At 52.0% G+C, this 13,553-nt stretch overlaps 2 protein-coding genes across 2 annotated transcripts in view; one reads left to right on the top strand and one right to left on the bottom strand.

Annotated features, from left to right (window-relative positions):
• The window catches only part of GSK3A (glycogen synthase kinase 3 alpha), a gene marked incomplete at both ends in the record, with an annotated part of 12,716 nt that extends 6,814 nt beyond the window's left edge, over positions 1-5,902 (top strand). Inside the window, 9 exons of the mRNA XM_080703108.1 lie at positions 146-229; positions 392-502; positions 2,516-2,646; positions 2,742-2,848; positions 3,801-3,898; positions 3,975-4,070; positions 4,468-4,654; positions 4,961-5,053; positions 5,829-5,902. Coding sequence (XP_080559234.1) covers positions 146-229; positions 392-502; positions 2,516-2,646; positions 2,742-2,848; positions 3,801-3,898; positions 3,975-4,070; positions 4,468-4,654; positions 4,961-5,053; positions 5,829-5,902 — 981 coding nt within the window. The remainder of the gene's footprint in view (positions 1-145; positions 230-391; positions 503-2,515; positions 2,647-2,741; positions 2,849-3,800; positions 3,899-3,974; positions 4,071-4,467; positions 4,655-4,960; positions 5,054-5,828) is intronic.
• A 3,467-nt stretch (positions 5,903-9,369) lies between these two features.
• On the bottom strand, positions 9,370-11,370 carry ZNF526 (zinc finger protein 526; the record flags this gene model as incomplete). The annotated part of the gene is made up of 1 exon (XM_080703092.1): positions 9,370-11,370. One exon carries the CDS (start codon positions 11,368-11,370, stop codon positions 9,370-9,372), a length of 2,001 nt encoding a protein of 666 aa, XP_080559218.1.
• Positions 11,371-13,553: the final 2,183 nt, after the last annotated feature.

The raw sequence follows: 13,553 nt of genomic DNA, 5'->3' as shown, positions 1-13,553 counted from the left end.
GTAGCTCAGAGATGAATGCCCATGGGTTCAATCTTCAGTAACACACACACCCACACACACACACAGGAACGGGGTTGAGGTGGCAGTGCTAGGGAGAGAAGACAGAGAGTATTGATTGCACTGAAACTCTTTTTTTGCCCCTAAGAACCGAGAGCTGCAGATTATGCGTAAGCTGGACCACTGCAATATTGTGAGGCTGCGGTACTTTTTCTACTCCAGTGGGGAGAAGGTAAGACCTTGGGGTGTCGAGTGTGTATGGCCTTCCCTTGATTCCATTTTCCTGCTTGCCTTTCCCATACAGTCCGGTACTTCCCTTATTCTTTATATACTTTTTGTTCTTTTTCCTTCTTTTCCCTCATAATGCTTTATATCTCTCCATTGCTCTCTACAGAAAGACGAGCTTTACCTAAATCTGGTGCTGGAATATGTGCCCGAGACAGTGTACCGGGTGGCTCGCCATTTCACCAAGGCCAAGTTGACCATCCCTATCATCTATGTCAAGGTAGGAATGCAAGCAGGCTGCTGGGGTCTGGAGCCTCCTGTCTGTTGTGGGTTCTGTCATCCTTCAAGTTTAGGTTGGTCTATGGAGGCCCCGTGTTCACTGCCCTTTTCCCTGTAGCCCTCAGATGGGGTTCACCAAGTGTAGGGAGGTCAGGAAGGCAGCCTGACTAGGGCTCTGAGGAGGCTACAAGGTACCTGCTTGGGTCCACACTGGGAGCCTAGTAGCACTCAGAGTATTGAGGTAAGTCAGAGTCCAGGCCTCCGGTTGGGAATAGGTGGGAAGGGCTTAGATTTTCAGGAAGATTAGTGTTGAAACTATAGAGCTGGGTATGCGTCTTCTGCAGGATCATTCCCCAGCCTGGCATGGTGCACTGGGTGTTACAGATCTCCAGGAGGTGTCTGAATGAATGAATTGATGAATGAGTGAAGTCCAGGGATGATGTGGAGAACAGTGGCTAAAACACAGCTGCTGCACTGGGAGGTGGGTGGGTTCATTTGCTGGAGGTTACTCGGCCCGGCTGCTCCTTCTGCTGGCTTTAAGCACCTTGCATCTGGGCAAGCAGACACTGACAAGGCCTCTACCAGTGATTGCTGCTGCTGAGTCTTACCCTCCTGGGAGGGTAGTTCTTTGGTTGGTTATGGCTGTGCTGTGGCAGTCTACATACTGGGCCCAGTGTAGAGCAGTTAAGAGGTACAGCTTCTGGGCGTGGTGGCACACACTTGTAATCCCTGCGCTTGGGAGGCTGAGACAGGAGGATTGCATGGGTTCGAAGCCAGCCTCAGCTACTTAGTGAGGCTCTCAGCAACCTAGTGAGACCCTGTTTCCAAATAAAATATAAAAAAGGTCTGGGAGTATAGCCCGGAGGTAGAAAGCCTCTGGGTTCCACTCCCAGTACCACCAAAAAAAAAAAAAAAAAAAAAGAGGTACAGCTGACGGAGACCTGGCCAAGAGTTATCTGTTTGGTGGGGTTGTCAGGTACTGTCCAGGAAACTGTAAAACAAATGGCTGCCATACTAGAGGGGGCACAGGGAATTGTGAAAACAGGCAGTCCCCAGCCCAGCCTGGCTTAGGGTAAAGAAAGATCAAGGAAAAGGCCTCTGGGAGGAGATGTGCACAGAAAAGCAGTAGCTGTGGCTGAGGGGAATGGGACAAAAGAGGACCCCAGAAACGGCCTTATCTGTGTAGTTGAGCAGTTAGTACAAGACAGGCACTGGTCTAGGCCCTGGGAAAGCAGCAGTGATCAAAACTCAAAAGATCCTGCTCTCTTGGCACTTAGGTTCTAGTCAGTGGGCGGGGAAAGGCAGGAAAGTGGAGCCGGAGTGGGGCTGGCTTGTGGGTGGTTTCGAATGTCTGGTGAAGAAGGCTGAGCCCTGGGAGAGCCAATGGTTTTTGGTGAGGGGGCAGCCGAGTTCCTGGCTCCCCAGCCTACTTTATGACAAGGCTTTCTGATGTATTTGTCTTATATGTCAGGCTTCTGCCAAGGGGTGTGATTGCAACAGTAGTTCTCAAAGTGTGGTGTAGGGACCAGATCAGTGTGCTTGTTGCAGGTAGCCTGTCCTGAAGTCACAGAATTGGAAACTGGGAGTAGAGCCCAGCAATCTGTTTTAACAAGTTTTTTTGGGGGTGTGGTGGTACTAGGGTTCCTTATAACCCTTCTACCTCTGAGCTACACTCCTAGACACCTATTTTTTATATTTTTATTTGGAAACAGGGTCTCTTAAGCCAGCAAGGCTGGCTTCGAACCTGCGCGATCCTCCTGTCTCTACCTCCCAAGTGCGGGGATTACAAGCATGCGCCTACACGCCCGGCTTGTTTTAATAAGTTTTAACAAGTTCTCCAAGTGACTGTGATGTGCACTGAAGTTTGAGAATCACAGGTCTCAAACATGGGCTTTCTGAGGCTGAGAAGCAGCCAGCAGGGAGAGGCTTGCAAGGGCTCTTCGGGCCAAGACAGTGGGCTAGCACTGAGCTGTGTGGGAGCTGGGTTGCAATTCAGCTGTTCTGTCTTCTCCAGGTATACATGTACCAGCTTTTCCGGAGCTTGGCCTACATCCACTCCCAGGGTGTATGTCACCGTGACATTAAGCCCCAGAACCTGCTGGTGGACCCTGATACTGCTGTCCTCAAGCTCTGCGATTTTGGCAGGTGGGTTTCACCTGGGGTGTGTGCTGGATGGCTGAAGGGCTGGGGAGGGCCTTAATCTTTGGCTTGTGTTTACCCTTGCCCATCTCTTCCCACAGTGCAAAGCAGTTGGTCCGGGGAGAGCCCAATGTCTCCTACATCTGTTCTCGCTACTACCGGGCCCCAGAGCTCATCTTTGGAGCCACCGATTACACCTCATCCATCGGTCAGAGTTATGGGACAGTGGGGTTGGGGAATGACAGTCATGGCAGGTCTTGAGTTCTTTCTGTGCTGTGGGCCAGGCTTGGTGATAAAAGCTTAACATCTGTTCTTTTATCCAGTCCTCACGAGCTTAGGAGGGGAAGATGTCAAATGCTGATTTTTGATGAACAGTCTAAGGCTGGGAGCTGTGAGGCCACTTGTCCTATTGCACTGCTGGGGCTGGGCAGGACTGGGATTTGAAGGCTGACCTGACTCAAGAGTCCATCCCAACTCTGGAACCTACCAGTCAGCCCTCTATTCTCAGTTGGAGGGGAGGGGCCGGTGGTGACCTTAGGGAAACCAGCACGGGAGGCTTTGCTGCCACCGGAGTGCAGCCTGCTTCCAGGCCTCTGTGTCCTTTTGGTGGCGATGGCAGTGCCACCTTCCAGACATGAAGGGAAGGCCCAACAAGGGCGCGAGCATGGAAGGGTTTGTAAGAGAACGTCAGCACTGTAAGGGACTGTGTACAGGTTCTTAGGTTTGAACTGGTGTCTTTGGGGGCAAGCTGCAGACTAGGGAGGAATAACTCTATTGGATAGGGGAGAGGCTGGGAGGTGAGGGCAGTTCAGGATTTAAGGCTTTGCTTTCCTGTGGTCCAGAAGACCCAGGTGCTTGTTGGCAGATGTGGGCCTAGTTTGGTCTGTCCTCTGAGGCTAGCGGCAGAGCTCATGGGGTTGCTGAGCAGTCAGTGAGGACTGGAGGTGCACACGGCTTGGAGAGTGCAGCTAATTCAGGGCGATCTGAAGTTCAAGGTCAGAATCCAGTTCTGTATGACTTTGAGCCAGGTGCTGCTTCTGACCTGATGAACTCAGGCTTCTGACACCTCAGAATGGCCATGAAGAACAGAAATGTTTGTAAAGGGATGGGCTTGGTGGCCTTTCCTGCCTGGACCTGAACCTCCTCCCATTCCCCTTCAGATGTGTGGTCAGCTGGCTGTGTACTGGCTGAGCTCCTCCTTGGCCAGCCCATCTTCCCTGGGGACAGTGGGGTGGACCAGCTGGTGGAGATCATCAAGGTGAGGAGGGGGTTAGGCAAGGCTGGGGCAGGGCTGAAGGATAGGGCCCTTGTCTCAGCCCCCTTTCTCCCTGCAGGTACTGGGCACACCAACTCGAGAACAGATCCGAGAGATGAACCCCAACTACACTGAGTTCAAGTTCCCTCAGATTAAAGCTCACCCCTGGACAAAGGTAGGGCAGGACCAGGGATTCAGGCAGCATGGCTGAGGGTAGGTCTCTTTGGAGGCTAACCGGTCAGGGGGCTCAACTTTAGAATCAGTTTGGAGGGTTTGAGGTTATCCAGCAATCAAGTCAGTAACTTTCAACAGATTTCAGAGTTTATGGAATTTTAAAAATTGAGAGCTGACAGGTAAATTCAGGATTCCCATTTTTATGGCAGGGGAACTGAGGCTTACAGCAGGGCCCATACAGTATGAGACCTGGGTCGAGTACCTACACAGTACACACTGACTTCCTCTCGGTGACTGAACCTCAGTTTCCGTATTTGGAAGGTGGGTCTGTGGGAGGCATGTGGTTGTATTTGTCGAGGGCACTTCTCATTCTCACGACCCTGCTCCCCCACTCCCAGGTGTTCAAATCTCGGACGCCCCCCGAGGCCATCGCACTCTGCTCGAGCCTGCTAGAGTACACGCCGTCCTCGAGGCTCTCTCCACTAGAGGCTTGCGCCCACAGCTTCTTTGATGAACTGCGAATTCTTGGAACCCAGCTCCCCAACAACCGCCCGCTTCCCCCCCTCTTCAACTTCAGTCCTGGTGGTGAGGGCACAGCTTGGGATCTTCAGATGTGGAGAAGAGCTTGGTGTTGAAGACGGGAGTGGGGAGCTCAGGAGGGTTCAGGCAGGCCTAGGGCTCAACAAGGTGTCCCCCATAGCTGCCTCAGCAGCGTTCTGCCATCTGTTTAGGCCCTTTTCAGTTTTACGTTTAAAGAGGTCTGTGGCTTAAAGTGTCTGTAAACTGGTCTTACCAATAGCTGGGTCCTTATTTGGAGCCCCATCATCACCCTGACTAGGTTTTCAGATGCCTTGCCTCCTCCGTGACCGGTATGTCAATTCCTATCTCTAGAACTCTCCATCCAACCGTCTCTCAACGCCATTCTTATCCCTCCTCACTTGAGGTCCCCGCCGGGCACTACTGCCCTTACTCCATCCTCACAAGGTAAGTTGGGGAGCCATCTGCTAAGGGCTGAAGTAGTACTTGTGCACCTGGGGGTGGAGTGGGCTGCTCTCAGTCATTGAGTTTCCTGTAGGCATTTTTAAGTTGCTGACATTTTGATGACATAGAAAAAATATTTTATGAGCTGGGTATGGTGGCACATGCTTATCCCAGTACTTGGTAGGCTGAAACAGAAGGATTGCAGCTTTGAGGACAGCCTCAGAAGTAATGAGACTCATCAATCTAGCAAGATTGTTTCAAAATAAAAGTAAAAAAGGGCTAGGGTATAACTCGGAGGTAAAATGCCCAAGGATCAAACCCCAGTACCAAAAAAAAAAAAAAAGATATGTCACTGACTATAGAGATTATTGCTTACATTTGTGTGTTTAAGTGCTAACAACCAAGAAAAACAAAAGAAGTGTGTTTGGTTTGAGCAAACGCACACTAGACTTGTTGCCTCCATTTAAAACTTGAACCATGTTGGGTAAAAATCCAGGTTTTCTGTTTCTCTTGGGTAATAAAATCAGATGCGGCAGTAGTGTATTAGTCTGTCCTGAAAACAATGGGCCAAGGCGAACACGGCTGCCACCTCTTATGTGGCGCCTAACTCCCTGGTGCAAGGCACTCAATTATAAGTGGCCCTTTGGCGTTTTGAGTTTGTAACCCTGGACTTAAAATGACAGCTTTCAACTTTAATCTTACAGCAAGTTCCTGCTCTTGGGAAGGGGTCCTGAAAGGCAAAGGCTAACTCTCTACTCCTTCCCTCCCCTTTCTTCAGCTTTAACTGAGACTCAGACCGGCCAAGACTGGCAGGCCCCTGATGCCACAACTACTCTCACTAACTCTTCCTGAGGGCCCCGCCAACCACCCTTCCACGTCCATCTGGGAGCCCCAAGTGGGGCTGGGAAGGGGGGCCATAGCCCATCAAGCTCCTGCCCTGGCTGGGCCCCTAGAGTAGAGGGCAGAGGTAAATGAGTTCCTATCCCCACCTCTAGTCCCTCTCACCAGCCTCACCCATGTGGTGGGCTTTTTAAGAGGATTTTAACTGGTTGTGGGGAGGGAAGAGAAGGAAGGAAGGAAGGACAGAGGGGGTTGGGGGCATGAGGACCTCCTCCCCCTCAGCCCCCTCCCCTCCCCCAGTTCTCTATCTCCTCCACCCCTCCCCTCCCATGTCCCTTGTAAATAGAACCAGCCCAGCCCGTCTCTTCCCTTCCCTGCCCACCCCCTGGGTGTAAATAGATTGTTATAATTTTTTTCTTAAAGAAAAACGTCGATTCGCACCATCCAACCTGGCCCCGCTCCTTCCTACAGCTGTATCTCCCCTCCTGTTCTCTGCTCCCAAGGCCACCTCTCTCCTCTCCCCACCCTGGAGGGTCAGGGGAGCGGGGAGAGCTCCTGATGTCTTAGTTTCCACAGTAAGGTTTGCCTGTGTACAGACCTCCGTTCAATAAATTATTGGCATGAAAACCTGCTTCTTGTGTGGCTGCCTGCTTCCGCTGAGGTGAAGGGGGTGCCTGGAGGGCTATCTCAGGCAGGGGGACACTGGAGGCCCCAGTTCTGGCCCTGACTCAGGCACCCCACTTTGCTGTACCTTTATGCTCCTCTCTGCACATGTAGATGCCATTGCAGACGCCTGGGAGGAGCCTGTCTCTTGACAGAGCACATCACCTGCTTTTACTTAGGGAAGGAGGGGTGGGCATACACAATGGCCCTGGGAGAACTGGACATCTCTCTGAGGGAGGGTTCAAAGCCACAGAACTTAAGGGGAAGAATCAAGAGTTAAAAAGCTGTGTGTCAGCCTAGGCTGCTTGCTGCTTCATGGACCAAGAGGGATACTGGATGATAAGGAGCCACTCAGGTCAAAACTTGGCTGCCTGTAGACCTTGAGTGGGGTCTACAGCCAGAGTCCTAGCAGATTCCCAAGGCTTTGCGTCAGTGCTGTAAGAGGGCACCCATCTGTCCTACCTCTTTGAATGTTGATAGGAAGGGAGGAGCAGGGAGCTTGGCGCTTTTTTTTTGTATGTGGTACCAGGGATTGAACCCAGGAGCATTCTACCTCCAAGGTATACCTCCAGCCCTTTCTTTAATTTTTTGTTTTGAAACAGTCTCTCTAGGTTCCTGAGTCTGTGTTGCCGAGACTGTCCTCAAACCTGTGATCCTGTCTGTCTCCCCAAGTACTGGGATTACAGGTGTGTGCCACCACACCTGGCTGAGCTTGCCTTTTTCCATCACTTTTTTTTTGGCGGGAGGAGGGATATGGGGGATTGAATCCAGAGGCGCTCTACTATTGAGCTACATTCCCAGCCCTTTCTATTTCCCCAGTCAGAGATTACAGGTGTGTGCCAGTGTGCCTGGATTTCTCTCACTTTTAAAATATGCTAGAGCCAGATGGTGGGAGCTGTAAGCAAGAGGCTCCAGAAGGGGAAAAGGGCTTGGGGAGGAGGATCTGCATGTTTTCTGCTGGATTCCACTGTAAACACAAAGGAAGAATTCTGAACACACGCCAGGACTATCCCTGTGGGATTTATGCTCTTCAGCCCCAGGAGCATCTTTATACTACCCAAGACAGACCCTGTCCTCCTTGCTCAACACCAGCCTGAATTTCACCTGTTAAATGAATTCACAGAGCAAGTAAAGACAAGAAATCTAGGACTCCTGGGACCCCTTTCTCCCCTAAAAGTTGACCATCTTATCAGATGGTCACCCTTTTCCTGCCCCATAGCCTCTGCCTCTCTTCCCCTGTCCTTTCCTTCCTGGACTGTCATCACCAGCCTTTCGCTCACCTTACTCTGACACTAGCAAGACCTCACAACTATCATGAAACCCTGCCCTTACATACATTACCAAGGCCCAGGACTTCCTGCACAAGCCCCAGCCCCAGCAGCATTGTGCTGCTCTGGTCTGCAGAGGCATGGGGGAGCTGCCACACTGACCTGCCATAAATCACCCACCTACTCGGGGAGTGAAGGACTGTATCACAGACATGCTTTGAAAAAGTTAGGGATCCCTTTTGGCTCCCAAGACCTTTGATCTTTCAAAGCCCCCTCAAATCCCAACTGTTCTGATATGTTTACTCTTTCTCCAATTAGAATGAATCCTCTGACCCCAACCCCTGCATGGGTTTCAGGTCTCAATTACTCAGAACAGTGATGTCATAATGCTGGGCTTAAGGAACTGCCAGGTTCCAATCTCATAATACCTCTACAAAGCTGTGAGGCCTTGGACAAGTCTGTGTTCTGTTTTTTCATATGTACAACAGAGATACATATGAAACAACCTGAAAACATATGTACAACCTGAAGACTCTCCTCAGCCTATTAGGATTTACAGTACCCATACAGTGCTAAGTGCAGTGCCTGTCAGGCAAATGTTCACTGTTGTTATAGCTGTGAATAATTGGACAGTTTTCAAATATACCAAGAACTCACTCTTCCTCTTGTAATGCTGCCTGACTGGAATGTTCTTTTCCTTTTTCACTGTCAGATTACTACATTTTCTTCAGGGACTAGCCCCACTAGAAAGTCTCTCACTCTGGATCTCCTCCCATGGAAGTTTGTTCCCTACTCCGGTATCCCACTCCCTGATCATCCCCATCACAAGCCCTGGGATTTCTCAGCCTGACTTGTGTCTGGCCTCCAGCATGGCTCAGCACATGGGAGGGAGGACTTAGGACAGTCTGAAGGAATCACTGAAATGCACTTAGAGAGCCAAGCTGTCTATACTTGTGTGCATTTTTCCTCTGGGACTGAGCATGCCACCTGAGGGCAGGGCCTGAGTCTGACTCACTACTGGGCCTCCTGCACTGCCCAATCTGAGCGGAGTACCTGAGCACCTACAGATTCCGTTCCACATTGTCAAAACTGAGATGATGGAAGCCCAGAACAGTCAAGCACTTTCCTCCACCAGGAAGAGCTGAGTTCTGGGTGTCCAGGGTCAGGAAGGCTAGGGGAACAAACAGGATCTGAAGAGGTATATGAGATGCCCAGCACAGACCTGGCACACAGTCAGTCTCAGTAGAAGTTACCTGATGTTGCTGGGCACCGGGGTGATGTGGTGCAGAGCCTTGGCAAACCCGTTTGTGGGGTGACCTGAGACAGATCACATCACATCTCAGAGCTTCAGGTTGCTCACAGGCAGAGAAAGGTGACAAGAGAAACCTGGAAGGGCTCCTCTGGGGAGTCACTGGGCAGAAGAGGACAGGCTGGATCCTGGCACACGGTTGGATGCCAGGTCATATCGGTAGAGAGTGGTCCTCTTCTCCCCAGAGGTACCCACATTTGTTGTTGCAAACAAACTCTTTTATTGTTGCTCTTTGGCTGTCACACGAAGGCTGTGTCCAACTGCAACAGCCCGCTTGCTTCACTGGCCCCCAGCGCAGCCTGGCACAGCTGCAGAGTGTCCTCGAGGGCCAGTGGCTGGGACGTCTCAATGATAGCGATGGTCTCCCCAAGCTCTGTGCACATGATGGTCTGCTGAGGCTCAGGGGCTGGGGGCAGGGCTGGGGGTGGTGATCTGGGAGGTTGTAGTGTCAAAGACCGGGCTCGGGCATGGACCCGCTGATGCAGTCGCAGGCCGGCCATCGCACGGAACCAGCGGCCACAAGTCCCGCAGTAATAGGGGCTCTTGTTGTAGAGACCAGTGATGGGGAGGCGGGGGGCACGGGCAAAGGCGACTGGCCGCAGGTGTAGCCGCCGGTGCTGCTGCAGGTTGGAGCTCTGAGTGAAGCGCTTGCCGCAGTCCAGGCATTGGTAAGGACGCACGCCTGTGTGGGTCAGCTGGTGGCGGCTGAGGTTGGCCAAAGAAGCAAAGGTCTTGCCGCACGAATGGCATTGGAATGGCCTCTCGCCTGTGTGCGTCCGTAAGTGGTTGCGCACATGGACCAACTTCTTGAAGCCCTTGCCACAAACCCCGCAGCGGTGCCGTCGTTCTGGAGGCCCGTGCACTGCACGCCGGTGCCGAGAAAGCCGGGAGGCTGAAGCAAAGGACTTGGGGCACTGTGGGCAGGGCAGCTGGGCAGGTGGAGCAGGTGGTGGGGGCGGGGGCGGGGGCGTGGGCTCGGCCGGGGCTGGGGAGGCTGTGGCCGCGGGGGTGGGAGCCCCACTTTTCCCAGCATGAGTGCGCCGGTGGTAGAGGAACTTGGTCATATTGCTGAATGTCTTGCCACAGCGACAACGATGCAATGGGTTGGCCGTGTGGACCCGCCGGTGGGCCACCAACGTGAGCTCCGTGCCAAAGCCACGGCCACAGTCCACGCAGAGATAGCGGGCTTCGCCGCGGTGCAGCCGCAGGTGCTGTTCTAGTGAGGCTGCCTTCTTGAAGACCTTGGAGCAGGTTGTGCACTCGTGTGTGCCACCCACGTGGGCCCGCCCATGAGCTAGCAGCCGGTTTGCCGAGCTGAAGCTGCGTTGACACTGGCTGCAGTGGAAGGGATAGGCAGCTGAGGCCAGGCCTCGAGATGCCCGCCGGTGCCGCCTGTGTGCCCGTGAGGAAGTGCGGTGCTGGGGACAATCCCCACAGCCCTGGTTCTGGACTCCTGTGGACTTGTCAACGTCTGCGGCTGGTTCCTCCTCCTCCTCTGTCTCTTCATCGTCGTCTTCATCATCTTCATCTTCCTCCTCCTCCTCCTCTAACCCATTCTGCTCTTCTTTCTCCAGGGAGTCAAAGTGTGTGCCCTGATGCTCCAAGAACTCCTCAGGGGTGGCGCAGAGAGTGGCACACTCGGGACACTCGTAGGGCTCCATCTTGACTTCAGACGGCAGGGCAGGTGGGGGCAGTAGCGCTGGGGCCTGCAAGGGTGGTGGCCCTGGTGGCTCAGCTGCGATAGCAGGAAGGTGCTGAGCCTTGCGGTGAGCCACCCACAGCTCAGGTGAGGGGAAAAGCTCCTGGCAGTCTCCACACTGGTACTGGATCTGGCTTGCAGACTCTTGGAGGTGGGCATCCTGGTGGGCTAGGAGCTCGCTGGGGGAAAGGATGAGCTGGCTGCATTCGCCACACTGGAAAGGCCCCTCCTCAGCGCCTGGCACCAGCTCTGGCTCCAGCCCGGTGTCCTGTGTGGTCAGCGCCTCCTCCTCTGCCACAGTGGGCATGTGCTGCTCCTGATGCGAGAGCACTTCCTCCAGCGTGTTATAGAGATTGCCGCACTCAGAGCACATGAACTGGTGGTGCTGGAAGAAGAGGGATGAGGCAAGGGCCTCGCCAGGTGTCATCTCATTCACCTCTGCTGCCATCTCAGCCATCTCCCCGGGTAAGGCTGTTGACATCTCCACTGCCCCTGGGGACAGCGCAGGAACCTCAGCCACCTCAGCCACCACGTCTGCCATCGTGAGGAAGGTAGTGCCTGGAGAAAGAGCAGGAGCCAGTGACATGCCAGGACCCAAGGGGAGGGATATCACAGACGTTCCCTTGCTCATTCCATTACTTACCAGCCTCTATCAATCAACAAGTCTTAATCCAGTATTTATGCCTCCGTCTCTGATGGTCTTGTGTCTCTGCAGCCTATCACGGCTGGGGCAGCCCGGCATCTGCAGGAGAGAGAAAACACATGTTCATTCCTCAGTCTGGCCTCTGATGCTGCCCTCTTCTCCCAGAGGCCCAGCCCCACCCTTTCTGAGAACACACCATGTCTTTTCCGGCCTCCCAGGCTTTGCCTGTGCCATTTCCTCTTTGCGACACCTTTCCTCCTCTTACATGTGCACACAGAAATACAGCTAAGTGGTTAAGCACAGGGGCCCAGGACCAGATTTCCCTAGCCTTGAGTCTGAGCTCCCCTGCTTACTTTTATTGAGATGGCTTGGTCACCTGTAAAATGGGGTTGAAAGTAGTACTGATGTCAAAGTCCCTGAACCTGATAAGGTTAGCTAAAACCAGGATTTGAAGAAAAGAGGTTTTTAAGGCTGGGCATGGTGGCGCACGCTTGTAATCCCAGAATTTGGGAGGTTGAGACAGAGTACTGGGGTTCACAGACAGCCTCAGCTACTTATTAAGGCCCTCTGCAACTCACTGAGACCCTGTTTCAAAAATAAAGAATAGAAAATAGAGCTGAGGGTATAGCTTGGAGGTAGAATGGCCCTGGGTTCCATCCCCAGTACTGGAAAAAAAAGAGGCTTTAAATTCTTTTTTTTTTTTTGCAGGTGGCAAAATAATTCATTTAATATTAAACTTAGGAGCCAGGCATGGTGGCACATGCTTGTAATCCCTGGGCTTGGGAGGCTGAGACAGGATGATTACAAAGGTTTGAAGCCAGCACCAGCTACTTAGTGAGGCTCTCAGCAACTTAGTGAGACCCTGTTTCCAAATAAAATATAAAATAGGTCTGGGAGTACAGTCCAGAGGTAGAAAAGCCCCCTGGTTCCACCCTCAGTAACACACACACACACACACACACACACACACACACACACACACACATACACACAGAGTTTAAATAGCTGGGCATGGTGACACACGCTTATAATCCCAGCATTCGGGAGGCTGAGACCAGAGGATCGCGGTTTGTGGACAGCCTCAGCTACTTAGTAAGGCACTCCATAAATTAGTGAGACCCTGTTTCAAAATAAAGAATAAAAAACAGGACAGCTGAGTGTGGTGGCGCACACTTGTAATCCCTGCACTTGGGAGGCTGAGACGGGAGGATTGCACAGGTTTGAAGCCAGCCTCAGCTACTTAGTGAGGCCCTGTTTCCAAATAAAATATAAAATAGGGGTGGGAGTATAGACCGGAGGTAGAAAGCCTCTGGGTTCCACCTCCAGTAGCACAAAAGAAAACAAAAGAAACAAACAAGAAAACAGGACAGTAGGTGTAGCTCGGAGGTTGAATGCCCCTGGGTTTCATCTCCAGACCCGCAAAACAAATAAATAAATAAACTTAACATGAAATATTAATTAAATATTAATTAATTTAATATTAAATATCAATGCTAATAATTTATTGTTTTTACGATACTGGGGATTGAAATCAGGGGTATTCTACCTCCAACCTACATCCCCAGCCCCATTTTTTATTCTTTTATTGGAAACAGGGTCTCACTAAGTTGCAGAGGGCCTCACAAATAGCTCAAGCTGACTGCGAACCTGGGATCCTCCTGTCTCAGCTTCCCAAGTACTGGGACTACAAGTGTGGGCCACCATACCTGGTTTTATTTTTTATTTTTTAGTGGCACTGGGGATTGAGCCCAGGGGAATTCTACCTCCTAGCTATATCCCTAGCTCTTTTAGTTTTATTTTGAAACAGGGTCTCACTACATTAACAAGAGTCTCACTAGTTGCTGCAGTTGTCCTGGAACCTGCAATCCTTCTGTCTCAGCCTCCTATGCCAGGCTCCAGTTTGCTTTTATTGTGTGTGTGTGTGTGTGTGTGTGTGTGTGTGTGTGTGTGTGCGTGCGCGTGTGTGTGTATCGGTACTGGGGATGGAACTCAACGGCATTCTACTTCTTTTCTTTTTTTTGTGTGTGTGGGTCTGGGGATGGAACACAGGGGCATTTGACCTCTGAGCTACACCCCCTGCC

Source organism: Muscardinus avellanarius, assembly GCF_963383645.1.
Source record: "Muscardinus avellanarius genome assembly, chromosome: 10".
Classification (NCBI taxonomy): domain Eukaryota; kingdom Metazoa; phylum Chordata; class Mammalia; order Rodentia; family Gliridae; genus Muscardinus; species Muscardinus avellanarius.
Note: the sequence above shows the minus strand (reverse complement) of the source record. Positions and strands in the feature narration are given on the sequence as shown.